Genomic DNA, 24,935 nt, shown 5'->3' on the forward strand with positions numbered 1-24,935 from the left:
TTTTATATTACTAGGTTTTGGTTTTTAATTTAATTTTTAATACTTATATATTTACTGTATAAATATCATTACCGGGTGCTGATGACGATACTTCGTCATCAGAGAATACTTCGTCACTTTACCCAGAGAAAAAAATTTTAATTTTTCAATTTTCTTCCAGAATTTAAATAAAATTTGGTACCTGAAGAAACATTGGTAGTTCAGCCTTAATTTTATATCGCGAGAAAAAACATATCAGAAATAAAAATTAACCAACTGTGGAAAAAAATTAATCTTTTTTGCTATTATTAGTGAGCTGTTTTATAAGATCTGTCTTATTAACAAAAGTTTGAAAATTTTTTCATTGAATGCCTGAAAAATTATTATGAACATTCATTATTTCGTAATCGTTTTTCTAATTATTTTATTAAAAGAATAATATCTTTACACCAAAAATAAATATTTTCCTCAAAACAAATAAGATTAATTATTTATTGGCTCTTACATTTCCTGAAGTAACCTTTTAAAATGAAACAATGTTCTGTTGAAATTCTCCAGACTTACAAAATAGAAAGAATTACCACAAGTTGAGTTGTGGTATGGTTCAAAATTACTTATGAAAGAACTCTTGAAAACATATGCCTCAAAGCATATTTATTGACCGTTATGCAAAAAGGATTTTCGATAACGTACATATACGGCAACATTATTATTTTCAGTTTTCATAATCAAAGTTAAGTATAATTTTATTTAAACCATCAACAACCTGTTACTGACAGCACCAAAATAGTAGGATAAAAGAGAAAAAGTAAGAAGTTAAATAGTTAAAGTAAGATGAAAATCAGTTAAGATAAAAATCAACGATTATGCTGAAATTCAGTGATAAATGTCATGCTTAAAGTACATGAAAAATATTTTAATTAGGGTGCAGTTGTATATATACAGAGTGATTCAAACTAAACTACATTCCATTCTCTCGGGAGCTGATTCTATAGCTAAAAATAGGAAATAATTTAACATAACCATGGGCCCGAAAACTCTTCATTAGCGAGTTACGGCTAGCGAACTATTTCGGTCGGATTTTAGATAGCCCTGGGAAATAAAGGTTCCTGAAATTCTGAGAAGGTAAATTAAGGGGCGATTTGTTTTTTTCTTGTGGTTGGTGACCTGAAAATATTTTAAAAACGGGTCCCACAACTGTACCTCCATTAGTTTTAAAGATATCTGACGTAAAACACAAAAATTGGGGGTAAAACGTTACTCGTTTTTGGGTTTAACGTTAGAAAACTTTGTTAAATAGGTTATTAAGTTGTATTTTTTTTTTTCAATTAGAAATGTAAAAATATAATTCTGAAAAGATTCATGTAAATTACTTAAGAAAAAATTGAGTGGGGGATATTGAAATTTAACTTAAAAAATAAAACAGACTGAATTGTGAAAGGACATTTTAGCATCATGAAAAATTATGTCCAGTTTCTTGCTCTAAACATTTATCTCATCATAAAATCTTTTTCAATTAAAAAAAAAAAAAACAGTATAATTTTATATAAAATTTTTTTCTGATTTCTCGTTTCCTATCTTTCTTGAATTTTTTAACAAATGCTACAATTGTTGAATTCACAATAAGCACAATTTATTATTAATAAATTCAACTAAGAACAATTATTTATAAGAGTGTATTTTTGTATTATAAATACTTATTAATTTAAACATTTGTAATAGTTTAATAATTTATATATATATATATATATATATATATTATGTACATATATTTTTATATATATATATTTTAATATTTAAAGATATTTTCTCCTGCAAAACAATTAAATAAATTAAAAATGTGTTTTACTGCTGTTGAAAATAGAGGAAGAAGAAACTCTTTAACCTGAAATGTTAACATCTAAGGACTACTCATAGTGAATTTTTATTTTATTTAGTCTCCATTTTAGAGAAGATTATTACTGAATTTTAAATATTTCAGGTGAGTTAATGAATAAGCAGATTACTGTAATGAAAAGAACTGTTAAATTTCGAGTGTTATTATTTATTTTTCTAACAGCTGCTTGCTAATGCCCAGTAACAGTCGCTTCATGATGGAAATGAATTGAGAGCAACACAATACGATAATTTCTTTACTTGTGTGCGTGAATACAAAAAAATAAAACTATTAATACAGCAGTTTGATAAAAAATAATTTTGACTACTAGAAGAAACATGTCTCATTATCTGAAGGTTTTATGTAGAAACCAAATGCAATTTCCATTTGTTAATTTTTATGTTTACTATACTGCAAATATGGTATCCTTTCAGTGATTTATATAACATTTAAGCTGTAGAGTCATAAACAATGACATTTTTAAAATACCATGAGTAATATACTTCATATTTTAACATTGTCTTCAGTTAGGATCACATTCATTCAAATCAAAGAACTGTGAAAAAATATAATCAAAACTCTAAACTAATTGGGAATTAAATTAACTAAAAGTTTAAGTTTTATAATGATAAACTGTCACCCACTGTAGAGTCCATTTTTATTTTTTCTCCATCACTTATTTTCCATTATATAGCATGCATTAATCATGACAATAACAATGTTAACAAAAACCACTGCACAAGTCATGCGAAAGTTGCAACAATCAAAAGTTATAGATAGATAGAAATAAAGGATAGATTAAATTGAAAATGAAATCATTGAGCTTAGTTAAAAAATATGAGTTGCATATTACTTGACACTGCAAGAAATTTAATGAAGTGTTTGAGGTAAAAATTAAAGTGAAAAATCAATCCAAAAAAGATTGCGATAAATTTGCTTCAAAGAAATCCAGATGGAGAAAGGAGGTAAAGAAAATCCCTGGTGTTTTCCGTCATAAGCTTTAGATTATGGTAATAGATATTTTGCATTAGCTTACATTTTTTTTATGTCTGTTATAATAATTTTATCATAGATATTTTATTATAACAAAATGAGTGTCATTTCATCGATAGTAGAATTTTCCTGCCTAAATGACTGCAGCTGCATGATCTGTAAATAAAACTAATTTTTCTCAGATAAGTCCTTAACAATCTGATCATCTAATCAAGCAGATTGGAGATAGACTGAAATATTGATAAATGCCCATTATTTAGGAAATATCCCCTCAATTTTCACCAAAGATAATGAATGCAAAACTTTTAATAAAACTGTGCTTCACTGATTGTCATTAGCAGCAGGTCATCATAACAGGTTAAATTTCATTTATTAACAGGATTTACTAACAGGTTAGATTTCATTTCTAAGGTCAATCATTAAAAATTCATGAAAAATATTAAATTTATATCTTTTTTTTTAAATCTAGCGAAGCAAAAAATTTTTCAAATATTTTTTATTATTCTTGGGGAAATTATCTCTGTAATTTTTCTTCTTTAAGTTAGATAGTGATTTTTCATATTTAAGTAAATAAATTTAATTGTTATTTAGTAATAAAAATGTTAACAAATACTGATAACACATGCAAACAGTATCAACGTAAATATCATTAAACTTTTCAATTGTATTTCTATTGGCACAAGAATTTTAATTGAATTAAAATTGTAATTAACAAATCCTGCACTATTCAATAGGTTTAAATAATTTCTCAACATGTTTATTGTTATTTAACAGATGAATATTTATGTCACCTATTATAATTCACGTCCTATATGTAACTATAATATCATAATTAGTATCAGTCGTATCCTATCCATAAGTTAATCAATGTTGCCATTATTTAAATAAACAATAGCCCATACAGCAAAGTAACATTCTGGAAAATGTAGATTATTGATATGTAAAGGGGAATAATCTGAATGGCCAAATCCATATTTAATAATATGGTCTCTGTAGAAAATTTAAGTTAAAGAATACTGAGTACAGTTTCAGTGTAAGCTATTGGCAGTTTTTTAATGATTTATAAATAACTTTTAGGCAATTCCTTTTAATGCAAAATATACTGGCACATGTTACAGTATAAATCTAGAATTTAGAAAAACTTTGGCATCATAATTCTTTTTCATCTGGAAACAAACTATGCCTAAATCAATCAATTAGGGTGTCATGTAGCAAGTGTCTCTCTTAGTCATATATTATTTTAAGATCATTCCTGTCAGAGTTGTAGATGGTTAGTGCTATTCTTTCTCTGTAACAATTTGTAAATTAAAGCCTCATCCAAATAGTTATTTTAATATTAATGGTTCCTCAAAACTGAACAAAATTGCCATTTTATTGTTATTGTCTTCTAATTAAAAACACATCCTGGTAACCTGCATATGTTACAAGCTGAAATTAAAATCATTACAAGCAAGGTAGATAGCTTATTTAACAAAAAAAAAAAAAATAAAGAAATTTACAGTAGATAACTATAGAAGTTCATAATATGAATTAATTCAATCTTTATTTTTTTTTTATTGTTGAACTCAAAACAGGTTTTATATATATATATATATATATATAAATATATAAATGTGTAGTACACATAGTCAGTCATCAACCCAAAATTTTATCATTATAACCACATATGAATTTGCATTTGATCATTTCACTTATTCCAGTTATAATTTCTAACACTATTATTACTAAACATCTTAAAATTTTAGATATTTAAAATAAATATATATATAATAAAATAAATAGATTTGATTGAAAAAAACAGTTATCATGAAACGGTTATCTTCATGATCAGACCGAAATTCTGGGATCTGGGCAAAAAATTCATAAGAGACACTACACTACTATGGTAAAAGTAGAAGTTCTTGTACCCACCTCCAGATCTCATCATTCATTATTAAAGTAGGAAAAGTTTAAATAATTCATAATTTGAAACAATTGATTATTTTAAAGTAGGAAACATTGAAATACTTCATAATTTGAACTAATCTATTATGTTCTGCATTCAAGAACATTGTATTTTAACGTTGAATTAAAAACTTAATATTATCAAAAAAGTTGAGGCTCATAAATTCACAAGGAGTACAGCTCCTTGATTAAAAAATTACTGAAATGTTAAAAACAGTATCATAAGTTAATTTCCCTTGTGACCCAAAGCATACTTGATCACTTATGTATGAATTTATAAAAATAATTAAAACTGAATTTTTTTTCAAAATTTGTTTTATCTTTGGGCAGCCATTAAAGTTGATAGTATAAAAAAATCTGTGCCTCATTTTCTCTTAGCCACTTCAGTAAATAAGAATATTAGGAATTTTCATATTCAAACCATTTCACTAGAAAAAGTGTTTAGCTTTTCAGAAATAATCAAGATCCTAATAATGCCACTTATTTCTCATCATTACATTAGAGAGCCTTCATTAAACAAAAAAAAAGTAAATATAGTCTGATAGTTGATTTGTCTTTTTAAACAAGAATATCTATTAATAGACCACTACACTCAATAATATACTAGTTATTTTGTTCTCCTTGCCATTCCAGTCACCATAATAATGTTTTAATAGATTTCAACAAAAACTGATGAAAATATTTAAACTGTTCTCTTTAAAAATTCTTCTACTTTCAGGAATAAAATAAAAAACTCAGATTTAAAACTGCCAGAGATATTTTTAATGCCAGAGGGATTATTTTTAATTTTAGACCTATAAGTTTGACATCACAACATTCTCTTACGGCCGTGCGTCTCTCAACCAACCTTGAAACAAGCACTGACATCAATTTTGACAGAGGTGTGGCTACCGGTCTCGCCACAGCTTTTTTAGTCATTTGGCAACACAAGGCAATGTGTTTACGTTTTTTTTCGTGTGTGAAGTAACTTGTGTACATGTTTTTGATCATTTTATTCTATTTGTTTTTTGTCTCATCGTTTAGCAATGGGCAAAAGAAAATGTGTGTTTAATGTTAACCTGTATCAGTAATACAAATTTTTTGAAATTGTGTAATGACAGTAACAATGAACATGTTTATTGCACGCTTGGTACTGGAGAATTTTCTATTGCACATAAAGGAAAGGGTAATATTGAAGACCACGTGAAAACAGCTAGCATAGGAGTGCTATTATTGCTACTGCTTCAGTAAACATAGAGATTTTTTTAATGCCAAAGATGGGAATAACAAAAACAGTGATCTGGAGTGTGCTGCTGAAGAAGCTAGATTTTCATACCACACTGCTAGACATGAACTCAGTTTCAACATCAGACTGCATATCTAAACTGGTTAAAAAGTTATATGACCCAAAATTTTCATCTGCTAGAACCAGAACCGTGGCAATTATGTTAATGTTATTTCGCCATTTATATCTGATAATGTGTTGCATTCTTTGGAAAACATTAATTATGTAACAGTAACAACGGATATGATGATTTGTTACTGTAACAACAGTAACAACAGAAGTGAAACTTGTTCGGATTGTTGTAAGATATTTCAGTCTGGAGGAAGGAATTCAAGTTAAACTTTTAAAATTTTGATGAAATGTCAGGTGAAACTGCTCAAATTTTGACAAAGTTTCTTTTGCAGTGTATGAAAAAATACAAAAGTTGGTTTGTTATACTGCTGATAAGACTAACAGTAATTTTGGTGGTGTGAAGAGAAGGGATGAAAATGTGTTCAGAAAAAGTTCAAAGTGATTTAGATAGACCTAATTTAGGAATTGGTTGTTCAACCCACATTGTACAAAATTCAGTATAAACAGCATGTAATTCTCTACCCCTGGACATAAAAGTTATTGTTATAAAAATTTATAAATATTTTTACATATACACAGTAACAGTAACAAAACATAAAGATTTCTGTGAATTTGTGGAAACATATTACAAAAAAAAAAGTATTATTTCATAGCAGCACAAGGTTCCTTAGTTTGTTACCTGCAATAGAAAGAATTCTTTCCATTTTTAATGACCTAAGATCATACTTCTTATCTTGTGACAAATGCACAAAATTATTTGATTTTTTTGAAAATCTAGAAAGCGAACTATTTTTTAAATTTTGATATGGTACTCTCAGTTATTTAATGATGTACTTCTGAAATTGGAAGCTAATTCTATCACAGCAACAGAAGCATTTTAGACACATTCTGTCTAATTTGTCAACTTCAGGAAAGAAAAAACCACAAATTTATACAATCTTATACCAAAGAATTGCTATGTACTCTAAAAGAAAATAATGATGTTCAGGAACAAAAATTCTTCTCATGCTTAGACAATTTTAATAATTTTAGTATCCAATACTTGTGGAGAACCAGTTTTGAAAAAGTTAGTAAGTTTCAGTGGATAAATTTACAAACTGAAATTGCCTGATCTGATTTAGAAGAGAATGTACAAGTTGTTAATGAAATTATAAAAGATTCCATAAATATTGATGACATATTTGATAAACATACATTATTGAACCAGATAATTAGAAGCCAAAGGGTAGGATGTTCAAATTCTGAAAAAAGTACCAGATACTATTGAAGAGAAGTGGAAAGCAATTTTTAAGGTGTTTCAAAAGACTGATATTTCATGTTGCAGTATTTCTAGTTCAGTTTGCGAATCTTTACCTGAGAAATATGCTCCACTTAAGAGTTTTTCAATTATGGGGAACATTTGGTCTGCATAAAGGGGTAGACTTTCAGTATCTATGTTAGAATCTGCTAAACGTTTCTGAAAAAAGTCATGTCTAATGAAAAATACAACTGAATAAATAAAGTTTTGTTAAGCCTTTTAAGTAATTTAAAAAATATGTCTTAGGTTGGACCCAAAAAAACATAGTAAGTCTAATTACATGTCTTACCATTAATGGAGTAAAGTTACACCACTAATCACGGTAGACCAAGTTCTTACACACACTGACCAATCAAATACAGATTTTACAATCTTCAGCATGGATCTTGTTTCCTACTGGATGATTTTATAAAAATAAGAAAAGTGCAGTGTCTAATGTGCAATATGTTTGTATTAGTGTTTTATTAGTTTGTATGTATTAGTGTGTTGTGCTCTCATCAAGAAGCTAGAAATGCATGTACCTTTTTGTATGCCTGGTGGAATGCTCTAATGTTGTATATCAAGTCTCCTAATTACTTGTGTTAAGGTAATGATTTCAGTGACCTTTTGTTTAGGAGTATAATTTTTTAATGTTACATGTGACATGTAACAAGTAACTTTGTTGATAGTTCCTATTCTGAATACACAGAGATTAATCATGTGTTATACATTAGCATATAAATACAGAATTAAATAATTTATAACTCTTTTCAATGCACACAGGGCCATCGTAAGGTATTCGGCACCTGTGGGCTACTAAAAATAATGTGCCCCTCTTTCTAAGAAAATACACGGGATTGCTAGTGGTAGCTGGGTGGCCACATTAGGAAATGTACAATTGTCCTTAAAAAAAGTTCCTCAGTAGAAATATTTTCTTTATTTTCCAATAAATATACGTGTTTAATATGAAGGCATTCTTCAATAAAATTATTTTCTAAATCATTCATATATGTTTCGCACTACTTTTGCAGCATTTTTTCTAATTGTGCCTTCATTTAATTTTTTTCAATTGACCAGAAACCCAAATTTTGAGTAATATCATCATAGACACATTTTCTTTTGTACTTCTGCTAGAAGTTTATCAATAATAGCATAATATGTATTTATGTGGAATTCGTTATTGGCATCAAATTTAACTTCTTCCAATGTATTTTCATCGTACTGTTTTTTCTTTTGGGTATTCGTATGTACTCGTCACAACCGGACAATTTTATACCTTCAAATTTGTAAAGGTTAAATGATTCTGTATTTCGCTTAGACTGTACAAATTTTTCTAAAGAAGCATATAATCCAATAATGCTTTCAACTGAAGTACCAACTTTTTGAAGTGATATACTAGTTTAATGTATTATTTTTAACATTTTGCTCCAAAATGCTATCATAATAACAGTTTCCAAAAAGTTGAACTTATTTAACAACCCTCAACTTCAACTTTTATTGCAGGCTTTTGAAAATTGTTTGTAAATTTTATTCAAAGCATCTTTAAAATTTTTATAACTGGAAACCACTGCCTTCACTGAATCAGCTCTTGCTGACCAACGATTGTCACTTAATTTTTTGGGAACTTTGTTTTTTGCTGCTACCGTATCTTTCAAAATTTCCCATCTTGATGTTGACGCGGCAAAGAAATTGTATCGATTTTGTAGAAATAAATATAATTTAGTTGCTTGTATTCAGCATTTTTCTGCCGATTCTCCAATTAAATTTAAAGAATATGCTGCACAGGGCATGTAAATGGCAAGACTGTTTTTAGATTTAATACGTGCTTGAAGGCCGCTGTATATACCTGACATAACTGAGGAATTATCATAAGATTGTCCTCTAAAATCTTCCATTTCTGCGCTCTTGTAGCCAGTATTTTCTAAAAATTTTAAAAACCTTTCAACAGGTGTTCCATTTTTATTGACATATCTAATGACAAGAGTTAATTGATCCGTATGAGAAACACCAGGCATCAAATCTACTATAATGGAGTAATACTTCTTTTAATTCTGAGATAATAAAACTTCTGACATTGCTACCCAATATCTTGATGAATTCATCGCAAATATTTGTAGATAAATAAGAGACATACCCAGTACATTCATTTGGAAAATTAAATATATGTTGTTGTAAGATGGAGTCAAATTTTGCGAGTTCTATTTCATCTAAATAATTCCCATTGTGTGTATCACAAATAATTTGATTCTCTCCCCTAAAAGCCAAACCCCTTGAACTTAAAAATTTACTACAACAATCCCTTCTAAAATATTTTTCCAATAATGAATATTTTTCCATTAATACAATTAAATAATTTTTTAAATATTCACATTTTCTGCAGATCGGTTAACAAGTATACGGATGTTTTCTTTATGCAGGGTGGAATTTTCATGGTCCAAGATTTTTTCACTGTTTCCAATTGTTGAAACCTGAACTGAATGGTTTACTCGCACTACCAAATAGTTTGCAAGGTATGCAATAAACTTTTTCTGAAGAATTTGAGTATAAAAGCCAATTTTTTTTGTTGTTTTCCATTTAGCAAATGTCTATAAAATATTGTTTTCATGGCATACTTGCTCTGCGATTTGTAGACCACTTTAGATATAGTAAAGTCCAGTTTTTGAATATCTACATCTGTGTTAGATATGTTCATTGTATCATAATTTTATATTCATTTAATCTTCCCCATAATGCAGGGTCATTATAATTAACATTCAACAAATTATTAACTTCATCTTCATCTAAATATTCTCTTCCTTAATCTTTCGGCCATGGCTGCCACAGGTTTTATTGCTCCTGCTCCTCTTCCTGTCGTGTTTGAGTATCTTCTTTTTCTTTCTCATTTGATTGTTGGGCATTATTATCATACTGTTGTTGATTTTCTTTTCCTTTTCCATATTGCTCATGCTGTGAAATTTCCATAAAAAGTGTTTCGCCCTTTTTAAAGAAATTTGTTAATGTAGACATTATTCCCAGAAAGCTTATTGCCTTGCTTCTTTCTCTTCCTTTAATTTATGTTTGGTGAAGCCAGATAAAATATTTCATATTATTCCACAGTTAGCCCTGCCACACAAAAAAAAAAATGTTTTTAAAATTAAAGCTACGAAGTAAAGATTGCCTTGCCAGTTACTGTAGAATTTAAAAATATAATGAACCATTAAAACATTATGCCAAAACTGAGAAATAGTTGACTAGAAGAATAAGTAAAATCACAGACAAACTCAAGACACAGACATTTCACCGATATTGAAACATCTATTGAAATAAGACACAACACACAAATATAGTAAGACCGTGATGTCATTTGCAACAGTGATGTCAGTAAAGAGGTGGTTTTAACAACTGTAACGTTTCACGAAACCCAACGACGCTGCAGTAATACTACTGCAGTTCTGTAATACTAATGCAGTTCACGCCAGTTTTCTATCAAACTGGCGCAATCCGAACCAAAACCGAACGTATTTAATTGATATACTACACTAGTATAAGTGAATAGGGAAATTCTATGAATACACATATTTATTACCAAACTCCAAAACAAATGTATGAACACATATAATATTTTCTATCTTGCTTAAGAACAAGTTATTTTTGTCATGAAAAGATCTTGAATAAAAATAACTAGTAATAACAAAAAAATATAACACAAATACAAATTGCTGCCCACAAAAGGCTTGTGCCCTGGGGATATTGCTTATTTAGCTCTGTGGTTAGGGTTGCCCTGAATGCAAAATAACAAGGATTATTTAATGTTTTATTCAAGAAAATAAACTATCTAACTGTAACTAGAATCCATCTAAAGAAAACTGTATAACCAAGAGGCACATACCAGATTAATGATTTTGAATAATAAAAAAAAAGTATATGCGCACAATGAACTGATAAACCTTTCCTGAAATGTTTGTTTTGTAAAAATATAAGCAGCCTTTTTTTTCAGCTAGTAAAGTTTGAAATTAATCATACAAAAATCATTAGTTACCATACTAGCATTATATATATATATATAATTTATTATTAATAATGATATATTTTTAATACAAGTATATTGAATATTAAAATTAAATTAACAGAAAAAATAAATAAACGTAAAAAAAAATAATATAATTTTTATTATATATATGTATATATCCTGGTTGCTCAAAATAACAATTTTATTTTTTAGGTTAAAAAATGTCAAAACTGCCTATTGGACAAAGACTCATTGTGGCTGTGTTTGCATGTCTCATAGACTCTGCTTTTACATTTGGTTTTAACTTGGTGCTAATCCCCAATATGAAACAACCTATAACAGACTGGCTAAAAACAATGCATTCTAATGTTGATGACAAGCCAATAACAACTAGCGCAGGGATCCTTGGATACACTGTAAATCCACCACTTATCAGGTTGCTTCATGCTTTTATTTTTATTGGTTCTAGTATAGGAGGTCTTCTTTCCATTCGTATGGCAAAAAAGGTGGGAAGAAAAGGAGGGCTGCTGATGACATCATTTATTTCAGCTTTTGCTGCTTTATTTGCTGGATACTCTAAATTTTTTGAAAGTTCATTACTTCTATTCATCGGCTGCTTTTTGATTGGAATTAAAATAGGAATAAGTTCATCATTGGGACCTTTATATCTTATGGAAATATCTCCAAACAAAATAAGAGTAAGAGTTACTGGACTTTTTTCATTATTCGTAACTGTAGGAGTATTAGCTTCATTCTTTATTTGCAAATATATAGGAAACAAAGACTACTGGCCACTAGTGTTTTCATTAAATGTTATTCCAGCAGTGATTCAATTACTAATCTTACCATCATGTCCAGAGTCTCCTAAATATTTATCAGTTATCAAAGGAAAAGAACTGGAAGCAAAAAATGCTTTAAAATGGTTGCGAGGTGATAATTATAATGAAGAAGAAATAAATGAACTAAGAGCAGAACTGTATCAACGGAGGGCATTGGGTGTATTAACATTGAAAGACATCGTAAACAATGATGTTCTTCTTCATGCTCTTTTAATATCGACAATGATATCAGTAAGTAAAGATATATGTGGAATTGTTACAGTATTTATTTACAGTAATCTCTTGATAAAAAATTATGTTTCAACAGATTATTTTTTATATGGATTTCATTTAACGCTAATTACATTTGCAATTATTCCTATTTTTCTCATTGATAAATTTCCAAGGAGAGTACTTCTATTTGTAACCTATATAATCATGTCCATTGTAAGTTTGATAATGTGTTTAATATTATTACTTTTACCTGATGTTGATTCTTCCTCAATTATCTATATAAATGCATCAATTTTTATGGCAGCATATAAAATGGGAGTAGGTTGTGTTTCATGGTTTATTTCATCAGAGTATTTTAACACTTCAGCTGCACCGATAGCTCATGGCATTGGATCTGCATGCTCATCATTGTCATATTCCTTAATAATATTGTACTATGTGCCTTTCCGGAATCTTTTAGGAAGTCATAATTTACTTAATTTTACAATTAGTAATGCTATTCTAGCATATGTTGTCCGCACTAAAGTTCCTGAATCAAGATATAAAACTTTAAAGGAAATATATACAGATATTCACAACATAAAGATTGGTGTGAAGACTTAACTGCTATGTTACCATTACCATTTCATCAAAAGAGAATGGTTGAATTATAAAATGCTGATTTCTGTTCGGTTTACTTAATTCAAAGATTCATTTATTTAATATTTTAGATTTATATTTAAAATTTATCTATGGTCATTAATTAAATATTGGTCAAGTATTCTTTATATTATTTTGTGTTATTTTTTAATCAAGTCAAAAATGTTATAAATTATATTGACCGGTTGAGTAAAAGATTTACTCATAATATTGAAATACTGAACAATTTGAACTGCTAAATAGCATTTTTGCTTAATTTCAGATTCATATCAGACACAAATCTCATAAGCTCAAAAGCAGTAAAATTTTTAGAAAAAATTTCTGAGCTTTCATTGATCAAGGACGTTAGATTCCATAAGCTTCAAAAATCTTCCCGATTGGATGACAACTTAAATTTCCAGTATTGTAGGAAAATTACTATAATACTATATGGGTACTATTACAGTTATAGTTTATCCTTTGCCTCCATATATAGTCTCTTTTTATCATAAATTTCATATGTTATCTATGATTGTAATGTATTTTATTGTAATAATTAATTCTTAAAATATTAATTAACACAAATTAGAGTAAGTACTTTTAAACTTTAAATTTCTGGATGTATTGAAAGTGGAAGATTAGAAGAATTTTTATCACAAACAGTTGCTATCTGTTTTTGGAGGGAGAAAATATTGGATTAATGCTCAAGTTTCTTTTACTTGCAGTTTTTATGGATGAAAATGACTAGATTTTGTCATTTCCTTACAACAAATTTCAAAGAAATTTAAGTATTTCTACAAATTCGGTTTTGAAAATGCCTTCCCATTATTTTACACCTGATTGATCTGACAATTTCCAACGAGTTTACAGTTTATTGTAAATTGTTAAAAAATAAGCATTTTTGAGGTACTGGATTTTTTCACATTATAGATTTGGGTTATGAAAAATTAAAGTGTTTGATAAGTTACTAAGCATCATTGCAATCAAATATATGATATGGAAATGTAAGTATGTGAATGCTCACTTTTAAAGTAGGTTTTAACTTTTATGTGCGTGGGGAAAAAGTAAGTTTACTGTGAATGCAGCTTCATTTTTCATAATTGATTTCATTACGGGAATTTGTGGTGCTAGATAAAATAATCACATATTATGAGACTGACACTGGTACAGTACAATGCTATACAAATACAATAAAATACTAATATTGGAACAACAGTTCTGATGTTCTTGTAAAACGTCTTCTAATTATCCTAAAAAAGGTTTCTGTTACAACCACATACCTAAATTTATTTTTTGAATATGATTTCTACAAAACATGATTAATAATAAAAATGAGAGCTTAAAAACTTAGTAATACTGGTAGATATAAACAAGCATGGATCTACTTAATTACAAAATTACTACTTAGGGTGTATTTAAAAACTTTTGTCTGCCATCTTGGATTCACTATACTAAATCAACTTTTAATTTTTTTTAATCGACATGTGATATATAATTTTTATGTAAAATGTTTTTTGAAAACCGAAGGAAATCGTTTCTCAATGAATTCTTTTGTTTTCGAGTTGTAAGTAATCAAAATTGTAAAAACTGATAAATCACGGTAGTAATAAAATGAGGTAACACGCCGTGTAATAACTTTTTTATTTTGTATTACTTTCAGAATTACATCCATTTCAAATTTTTAAGGCCCAAGTAATGATACCTTTCACAATAATAACAAATAATGCACAATAACTAATGACTTTTTACACTACTACAAATTAAACAGCTAGGTCAACTGAAATTATTTACTTTATCACAATATTTAATCTAAACTTTAATTAAACGTTTTTGATCTGCCTTACCCACTTCCTATACAAATACTCTTGTTTTTTCGAACAAGAAGATCCTGGAGCGTAAGTCTGTCCACTATGTCGGCGGCTTAACCAGACGTAGTCCTGTACTCACAGCATACTCGAAGGGAGTGCTGCAGACCCGGCTAAGAACTGAACAGACTCGCCCCCTCTCTAATATGACTGTGACGAGACTGATGCTTCCTCAATACTTGCTAATGCCTCACCTGGAAAAACAACTTTTTTTTTTGATTGTCTGATAGAGAAATTCTACACAGAGTATAAGGGATAAGTCAGTATGCGACAAGCATTCATTGCATTAGTAATTCACTATTCACCATTTAATCTACACTATATGGAGCTGTATAATTGGCAACTATAAGAAAGTCTACCTTAATTCATTATCTAAACCAAATATAAAAACAAACTGGTATAATTAATTTTTTTTTTATGAAAATTTATTTAATTTTATTAAAATTAATTCTAAAATTACTAACAGTCTTGTTATGTCATTAACACTTTTTTATCATTTTCAATTTTTAACATTAATTCCATTCACATATTAACATTATAATTTTCTTACTTTATCTTCATTGTTTTCCCTACATGGAGATTATTAAACATGGCTATTATTCCAACATCATATTCAACAATACCCTCAACATCCTTCAGTTTTCAGTCCAGTGTATTTCAGATTACTAACAAGTGAGCATCTTGCGTCTTGATCTCCACATTGGAACTACTTTTTTATCTATTTCATCATATGAATTTCTTACCTTTTGGTCTTTCACCATCTCATTTTTGTCAATATACTTATTGTTTTATTCAGCTATTCAGCCTCATTATATTATGTAAAAGCTCAATGATAAACCCAAGGACTATCTTGCATATGTGCACCTCTTCTGTATATGTATCATTATTTTTTCCTTCTCATTAACAAATGCATAACAAGCTTGGTTTAGAACCAATTGATTGATCTGCTTATGAGATTTTTAGATAATTTTTTTGCTTTTAATATAATAATGAATAGGACTCAAGTGATAGGGTTAGTCTTCAAGAGAATGGGAGGTCATTTGAAAGAGTTAAATTTAAATATCTAGGTATGATTCTAATGAGCCAAATTAAGTTAAGGAAATTTAGAAAGATTGCAATCTGTAAAACTGTCTTACCAGAAAAGGAAAAAATGAAGTGCATATCATCATCAAAAGTGTAGGCAACTCTGAAGATTTTCTCTAGAAGACAATCAAGAAAAAGGTCTCTGGAGCTGATGTGACATTCCAAGGTAAGCTTGATAAGAAGTTCTTTGTTCATGTGACAGATTAAGGCACCCAGATCATCTCTCAACATGGAAGAGGTTGTCCATCACTCTCAGGGGATACTCTGATCCTCAGATACAGTCAGTGTGTTTTCATCAAATGCGTATTGCCTGGGAAACATATGTATGTCATGGACTATGCAGGAATGCATAGTCCTGAACTCATTCAACATTTTCTTCAGATATCTTAGTTGTGTTGTACTCTTCCCTTTAACATACATATCCAGTCATTTGAAACTAATTATGCCATCGATGAATGTTATTATCACTTGGAGTATCACAATTAAATTTTCAATGGAACATATGTGAAACTGTAACTACAGATTCATAATTAGTGAACTGGAAAATAATTTCAACAGTCAACATCTTTGCTAATGTGCTATCAAATGAAAAGATAGGGAAATCAATCATTCTTTTTTACTTTAGACAAAATTCAACACCTGTAATTTCATCTAAGAGATATTATAATACACTAAAATCAAGATAATTCTTTTTTGTACAATCTGTACATATAAAACCACCAAGGAAAAGAAAAAGGTTATAAAAACTCTATTATTTGTAGCAAGAGAAAAAGGACGGTAACTCTTTATGGTGATCACAGACAAATCTTAAGTGTTTAACATATAACATAGTTTCTTTCATTACTGCAGTATAAGCTAGAGTATAAAAATTGCTTATATAAATTTTGCAGTATAAGTACTTATAAGCTTGATTTGATGAATCTATAAACACCAAACAGTAAATAACCCATAACATTATGAACAAATTCATTAGTAAGGTCGTCATGATTCATTCATTATTGGGTGATATTTACATAACAGAATTAGCTGCAAATTAATAAACTTATTTACCATAACAGTTGTGGTGCTGAGCCCAGTACATTCTCATACCATAGTGGCGTACTTTTATCTTGTATATACATATCCAAGGACTCCTTGATTGTGTTCTTTTTATTAATGGCCCCAACTAGGGTGAGTTGAACAGAGCAACCTTTTTTTTCTTTCACTATGTTACTATCTGGATCAACTGTCATCACTAAAATTTAACTATAAACTATGCATTTTCTTATACATTTGTTTTTTCATCTTACCTTGTGTTAACAACTTACCTTGAATCACTCAAGGATTGCAGTTGAAAAGAATGTTTACGGTACTAAATAACTGTAAAATTATAAGCAAAGTGCAACCATGTTTGTTGACTTAAACGAATACATTATATTGTTTGATGATAATATTTGAAAGCATTTAGATAAAGTACAAAATGCACACTTATAGAAGAAGCTTAAATTTGATTTGTTTGTAAACTACACAATATTGGTTGTAGTAATTGAAAATGCAATAAAGATTTATTTTATAAATAAATTATAAAATTTATAAATTTTATTATCAATAAATTCATGTGAGACTTGTTAACACAGTGAGTGGAGAGATATGACTGACAAAGCAACCGAAGAGGCTAGAACACCCTAGTGGTGAGTAGGAAAATAACACTTTAAAAAATTGCCATCATCTTAACAAAGGTTTTAAAATTCTGATTCTTTCTGTGACTTAACATAACTACCCGTGAAAATCTGAGTTACTCAGCAATGAAAACACTTCACCTCTGTTTTGGAAACATGGAAATACCATTTGTTGTGTTGTAGAAAAAGTTGTAAATAATCCTTAGACCACCTTTTCCAAATTGATCAAATGATTCTTTGTAATAATTGCCATCTACCCAAACGATTAAGAGTGATTTCTGTGAAGTTAGGATCGGAGTATTCCACTTTAATTCAACAAATAATCAGTGCATCACTATTTTTGATTTTGATGATATTGGTTACTTAACTACCCACCTTATACTGGCCAAAATTATTTTTTTATATTTTTAAAAAATTGTTTTTCTTGAGTAATAACTATTTTCTAACTCGCAACAGCCATTTTTGTCACTTTTTCCAGGAGCTGCGAAATCCTTATTTTACACCTTACAGAGGTCAGAAAGGGCATTTTGGAAGAGTAAAGATTGAACTTCATCTTAGAGTACTCAAAATTAATTTTAGAGTACTCAAAATTCATTTTGTTACACAACTAAATCTTGTAATGTTTACTGAAGTTGCATTTACAAATTGTTGTTTTTTTCAAATTTTGGGCACAAGATAAATAAGGCTTAGGGTAACAGGCCTGTTTTACCTTTTAACTCTTAGGTACTAGTAGTACTTATAAAAAAAAAATTGGACTGTTACAGAGTGTCCTTCATTAAAAAAAATGGCCACCAAATCGCAAGATTTTGAAAATGTCTCATTTTTGGGGCCCAAAAACCACATGTGGGACAGGCGACAAAAATCTGAACTGTTTACAGCAATAAGTACTTTTTATGTACTTTAAAACCATATAAAATTTATTTTGTAACTCAAAGGGGTTGACGAGTGATGAAGGCGTTAATGAAACTGCTAATAACACTGTTATTTACTGTAAACTTCTTTACTGTAAAAAACATATCCAAAATTACTGATATGTATTTTTGGAACTTTTTTTAAACTCATTGGAATGAATAAATAGTCAATTAAAAAATGATAATTTAAATACATTAGCAAGTTGTTCGATTCCTGCTAATGGAAGTTATGAATAAAATCTTGCACTTTTTGATAAGAAACTTAACTAACACATAACTGTGTCCTCTTCCAGTAATTGATAGAAAAAGCTCTGAAGGTGTGAGAATCTTTAAAATATTTTTCATTTGAACCTATGTTTGATTACCCCTCAATTATTTCTTGAATGAAGTACCAGAACCCTCCGTATGCAGGGTTCTGGTACTTCAATATTCCTCGTCATTTTCTTGTATTTTGATTTCAATGACTTCGCCTAACCAACATTTGCCATTGTATACACAGCAGACATAATTTTTACATTTTGGCTTTGGTAAACCTATAAAGCAATCAGAAACACTAATGTCCTTGTTTACCGATACCAATGTAAGTTTCTCATTCAGGATTGTATGAAATTTAAGAATTTTCCCTCATAAGGGAACAGAACACTGATTTGGATAAAGCCACCTTCCAGTGGGATTGCAGGTTGGTCTTTAAAAGGGATATCCAGAAATATCACAGAATCTTTGAGGTAAGTTCTAGTCTCTCAAAAATTTACGTCTCCAGGCAGACTATATTGATTTTGGGTACTGCTGAGTAAAAGAGTACGTGGACATCCAAAGATGTTTCAAGTGCTGCAGATATGGTCACAGGCTGTGACAATTGCTCACATAGGTCCAAGGCTCCGGCCTGTGCTAACTGTAACAGGTTGCACAAGAATCATGAGTAACCAGTTATTAGTAGTGTGGCTGTTATGCAAGGGCCATTACACTGTACTTCAATTCCTTAGATGGTTAGTTTCTGTCAACTAAATGCCCAAGGTGCTTATGTAGTCCAGGTTGAGTTAGGTGAGATTGTAGAGAGATGGAGCCTCGATGTTGTCCTTCTGCAGCACCCATATGTAATTAGGGGTGATCTGCCAGGCTTTCATAGCCGGAAAACGTTTTATGTAGGGCATACCTGTATGTCTGCTATTCTATGCAGAAAGTTGCTTGATAGTGTCTTCATGCAGCAGGTTTCTGATGCGCATCATGTAGTGATCAGACTTGCCATTCATGGACAGAACCTTATAAGTTGTTAGTTCATATTTCCAATACAGGGATCCCACTGAGGAACACCTAGCGAAATGAGATACGATCTTTCGTATTGTGGGTAATGGTCAAATCCTTATTGATGCTGACGTTAATGCGAAGTCGCTTTTCTGGCACACTGGGATCACTGACCATGGTGGTGGCCTAATTGACAGTTTCAACGCACAGTACTTTTCAGGTATAAATACTGACATCGCCATTGGTAGGGACATCCCTTGCAAGGTCCTTGAATGGTCTGTAGTCGACGACTGTTCTAGCGATAATCGGTTGATACTGTTTGAGATGAGCTGCGCGATGGGCATGAGGGACACTTTACTGTTTACTGGGACTCTTCCTGTATAGGAGAGCGAACTGGCCGAAATAATCCTCTTTGTTGGAGTCCAGATTGGAGATTTTTTCTCGAGACCTTGACGGCCTGCCATTAGATGTCCTGGGAGAAAACTTCACTTCAGCGGTGGTGGTGGCGGCGGCGGCGGCTGAAGCCGCCATTTCTAGAGGCACTGGGCGGTAATGTATATCTGGTTGGTGGTCTCGGAATCTGTTAGTAATGAAGCAGTCTGTGAATCGACTCAGAAGGACTGTGCAACGAGAGGGTGTTCCCGATCGGTGTGCGGCCCTAACTGCAGATTACCGCAGAGCGAGGGCTAGGTACTTTCATAGTATTAGGTCTTGCAAGCGTAATTCCTGGCGTTCCTTCGTAATGGGGTGTTGTGTATATAGAGTTCTTGGACATAAGCGCAGGAAAGATGTCCTCTTGTCAGCCTTGTCAACCGGCGAGATGCGGAAATTGATAAGAACCATGTCCTTAACATGTTGCTGAATGATTTGCTCCCGGATGATACTATTGTGGGGGAGGTTTCATAGCACCGGCGTGTCAGGCGGGAATTCGCGATTTTCGAGACAGACTTACAATCCTCTGAGATCACTGAGGCGGAGGTCCGCCAGGTGATCTGTAGTATGACACGGCACAAGGCCCACGGCACAAGGATATGATATGTATCCAGTGAAGCTCCTCGTCCGAGCGCTTCCAGTAGTCCTTCGTCCTCTAACTAGAATATATAATAGGTTGCTCTTCGCCCAGCCCCTTTCCGGCGCGTTGGAAGCGTGGAGACTTTGTGTTGTGGCGACAAAGGTCCTACTGTTAGTTCTTCTTACCATCCACTAACGCTCTTGCCCGTGATTGGGAAGGTCCTATGTATTAGTGTTAGATTGGCCACTGATCATCTGCTAATGGACAACCAGTATGATTTCCGACCAGGCAAGAGCACTGAGGATGCCGTACTAAAGGTGATGGATATAGCTTCCTCTAGTCCATGTAAATATGTATTAGGGATTTTTCTGGACATATCCGGGGCATTTAACAACTTATGGTTGCGCTCTGCCCTGCTTCAGATGCAGAAGCGTGGGTGTACACGAAATGAACGAGAAGTGCTTTCAAGTTGTTTTAGGCATCGGACCATTTCCCTGCGTGACGGCGGCTTGGAAGTTCGCAAGACCTTAACTAAAGGATGCATTCAGGGCAGTTCTGAGTCCCCTTCTTTGGATCATAGAATTCGATTAGATGTTGCGTTTAAGGTTGCCATGTGGTTGTCGTGTCGTCGGATACGTTGACGACGCGCTGCTACTGATTGAAGGGGATTCGCGTAACGAAGTTGAGTTCCGGGCTGCCCGTGCTTGTGAGACATTCCGACTGTGGAGTCTCCAACATAAGATGATTTTCAGTCCAGAGAAAACCACAATGATGTTGTTTAAGGGTCATTTGGCTGCTACCCGAAGAATCCGTGTCTGGATGGCTGGTCTCCCCATTCGGTACGTTACGACTCAAAAATACCTGGGTGTTATCCTTGATGAAAATTTTTGGTTCAAGGAACATCTACAGTATGTAGCAAAAAAGGCTGCTAATGCTTTTTATGTATCCGCAGTCATTCATCCCGATTGGGGATTGAATTAGCGTACCATGCGTATCCTTTAAAAAGGTATCAGCGAAGCTATTATGCTGTATGCTGCATGCTGCACCTGTCTGGGCCCACCGTATGGAGTTTAGGTACTGCGCAGACATTTTGCTGCAGGCCCAGCGACTCATCTTGTTGGCTGTTATAGAACAGTCGCACGGAAGGTAGTCTGTGTTATAGCCAATAGTGTCAAACCAATAGACATCTTGGCTACTGAGCGTAGGGAACGCTACATTTCCAAGGTAAACAATCTGCTGACGTCAGAACGAAAGCAGGAGATTGAAGATCGGGGCCTTGCGTCTTGGCAGGTCAGGTGGGATGAATCCCTCACAGCTACACGCATGTAATATTTCCTATAGTGTATGATTTAGGTGCGATTGGATGGGTCTCCCCCAATCGGTATATCACATAAGTTTCTCTCCGGACATGGTGCCTTTCAGGCGAGTTTGGCTAGGTTTCGTTTGGCTAGGTTTCGTTTGGTGGATTCGAGTTAATGCCCGGATTGCGGGACTGATAATACAGCGTACCACGTCCTCTACGTTTGTCCCCGATACGAGGTCGAACCTTTCACGAGATGTTAGGGTACTTGCGAGAATATATTACTTTCTGGATCTCCGTACCAACTGGATGATCCGCAAGGAATGGTCTATAGTGACTGGTTTTCTTCACGCCCTTGCGATGTGTAGGTCTGCAGAGAGAGTTTGATCGAGGTCTCGATCGTGATAGGATCCCCGGTGGCTACGGTTCCGGCTTAGGCATTGGACTGGGTGGAGGTAGGCGCATTTGCATCGTGGTATTGTTTGTGATTCGATTTGGGGCTCCCGCAGGTGTGCGTGGCTGCGCTGCCGGGGTATGATAGCCCGTGCGACCGGGGGCGTGGCTTCCCTCCGCCGGTGGCGGTCCTGATCGTGACTTGGTAATGCCACGCGAGACACCATGATGGGACGTGGTGGTACGGAGTTTGTCCCCGGCTCCTGCGCGGACCGTAATGAGATTGCGTTCCTCTTGTTAGGTGACCTAAACAGGTCGACTTATTTGGGTGTAAATCTGAATTTCTATGTTGCATAAAACACAATTTTGATTGGTATGAGTGTAACACTGATTTAACTTTAAAGTTTTCAGAGGTGCTCACAGTCTCAAACGGTGTTGTCAGATCTGTACTAAGCGCAGTGTCCGCAGTTTCGGTTGGTTAGTTTGGGGGAATGGTCAAGTTGGATGTGAAGGTTTGAGGCCTACGTGAGGGCGAAATTTTATATGTATTTACTGATGCAAATCTCTGCTGAGGCATTTACATCGGTGGCAACCCGACCGAGGCCTGGCTGATAACTGTGAGGTCTAATCAGTTAGAGGGTCTAAAGACGACCTCCGGTAAAGCCCCTCAGGCCTAGGAACAGAGGTGTGGCATGTTACACCAGTAACATGGTCTTCCCCCTATGGGGTTGGGATGGACTTTAAGAATACATTGCTGATTTGTTGGAACATAACTGTTGATTGTTTCTGGTATTGTGATTACCTGATAATGAGAACACAGGTATTCTTCAGTCTCTTGAACATCTTTATTAGAGCAGAAAAAAAATGATATATATTTTTAATACTGTCAATAATACTTTGCAATAATTGTACATTTCAAAAAGTGTAAAATATAATTGTTGACTGTCCTTTGAAGGCTTGCTTTAGTCACAGTCCTTTTTAGAGTTCTACCAATACCATCACATGGTACTTTTCCATGATATGAGGCATAAAAATGCCATTCACTGCGATTTCAAAATCTTGATGGTAGCACAAATTTATGACATTTTTTTTGGTCATATTGGGATGAAAAGCCATCAGAAACTTTATTTTGGAAGCAGAAGAACAATGTAGTATTGTGCTTAAAGTAATCACTAATCACACAGCAGCTTTGGCTTTGTAATTTTCCTTCTTTTTTAAAATATATGAGAAATGGATGTACAGTGGCATAAGTTTTTGACCAGTGATATGACTGAATTTCATTCTGTATCACAAAAGAAAAAATTTTGAGAGAAGTCTCCCATTACAATACATTCATCCACCAACAAGTTTTCCTTTTTAATGTTGAGGAAATCACCTTGTTTCTTTGCAACAAAATGATCCCTTTTTAGATTATTTAAATCTTCAGTAAATTTATTCAAGTACTCTGAAATGGAAGCATTTGAGTAGTTACTTCACAGTGATTAACAGAAACCCACTGTTTGAAGATAATTTCAGAATCAAAATCTGAGCATTTCATTAGTGCTTGGACATTTCTCACACTGTGACAGCATGCACATTTCATTTTCTATACCACATACCATGGTTAAAAGGAGAATTGTTTTACATTTTGGTGGGTGACACACACACACACCCCCGAGTAAGTACCTGACCCACCAGCCAGAACACAAAATTTAGGTTTTAAACCAACAAAATTGGTATATAAAGTTACATACCAAATATCATCAAAATAAAAAATAGTGATGCAATAAAATTTTAAAACACTTTTTGAATTAAAATGGAATACCCCACCATAGAGTTCTCTTATAATTTTCTTAATGTCTATGTTGTTGAGATAATCATTTTAGACAGCATCTAAATTTACTAATCATGTCCTGTAAATGAGCAGAGAGCTAAAAAAAAGATTTACTTTAACTATTCAAATTTTAACTTGAAGTTTAACACTTCCCTGCAATGTTTTACTATGCATGTTCATGGGGGCCTGAGGATTCAGTACTTGCTTACCCTCCAGGGATGGACTTAACACGTATGTATGCTTTGGGCTGGGGGTTTTAAGCATTTTTTAAGAGCTACAGCAAAGATAAAATACCACTTACCTTTTTTTACTTTGTTTCAAGCACATTTCTCCCTCTTTAATATGATGTACTATTGTAATTGTGAAGATTTTAAAACATGGGATTACCAAACAATCATGGATTCCAATTAATTTTTTTTTTATTGGGAACTTGAACATTTAAACTAAACTATTGCATTGTTATATACTACTTCTAACATTCATTACATTACACTTCATAATGTAATGTTTTATTAATTCATTAATTAAATCATTTTATGTCCACTATAGATCACAGAGTCCAATGAAAAATTTGATTGTAATTAACAATATTTCAC

The 24,935-nt window shown here is 32.2% G+C and overlaps 1 protein-coding gene across 1 annotated transcript; it reads left to right on the forward strand.

Moving 5' to 3' along the window:
- Positions 1-11,613: 11,613 nt before the first annotated feature.
- Positions 11,614-16,107, forward strand: LOC142317774 (facilitated glucose transporter protein 1-like). Its single transcript, XM_075354322.1, has 2 exons — positions 11,614-12,462; positions 15,925-16,107. The coding sequence occupies exons 1-2, from the start codon at positions 11,614-11,616 to the stop codon at positions 16,105-16,107; spliced, it is 1,032 nt and encodes a 343-aa protein (XP_075210437.1).
- The last annotated feature ends 8,828 nt before the right edge of the window (positions 16,108-24,935 follow it).

This window comes from Lycorma delicatula, chromosome 1, assembly GCF_047948215.1.
Source record: "Lycorma delicatula isolate Av1 chromosome 1, ASM4794821v1, whole genome shotgun sequence".
NCBI lineage: Eukaryota > Metazoa > Arthropoda > Insecta > Hemiptera > Fulgoridae > Lycorma > Lycorma delicatula.

Coding starts and splice junctions, on each gene's coding strand:
- LOC142317774 (XM_075354322.1), top strand. CDS start 11,614: ATGTCAAAACTGCCTATTGGACAAAGACTCATTGTGGCTGTGTTTGCA. Junction 12,463..15,924: donor TAATATCGACAATGATATCA/GTAAGTAAAGAT, acceptor AATAATGAATAG/GACTCAAGTGATAGGGTTAG.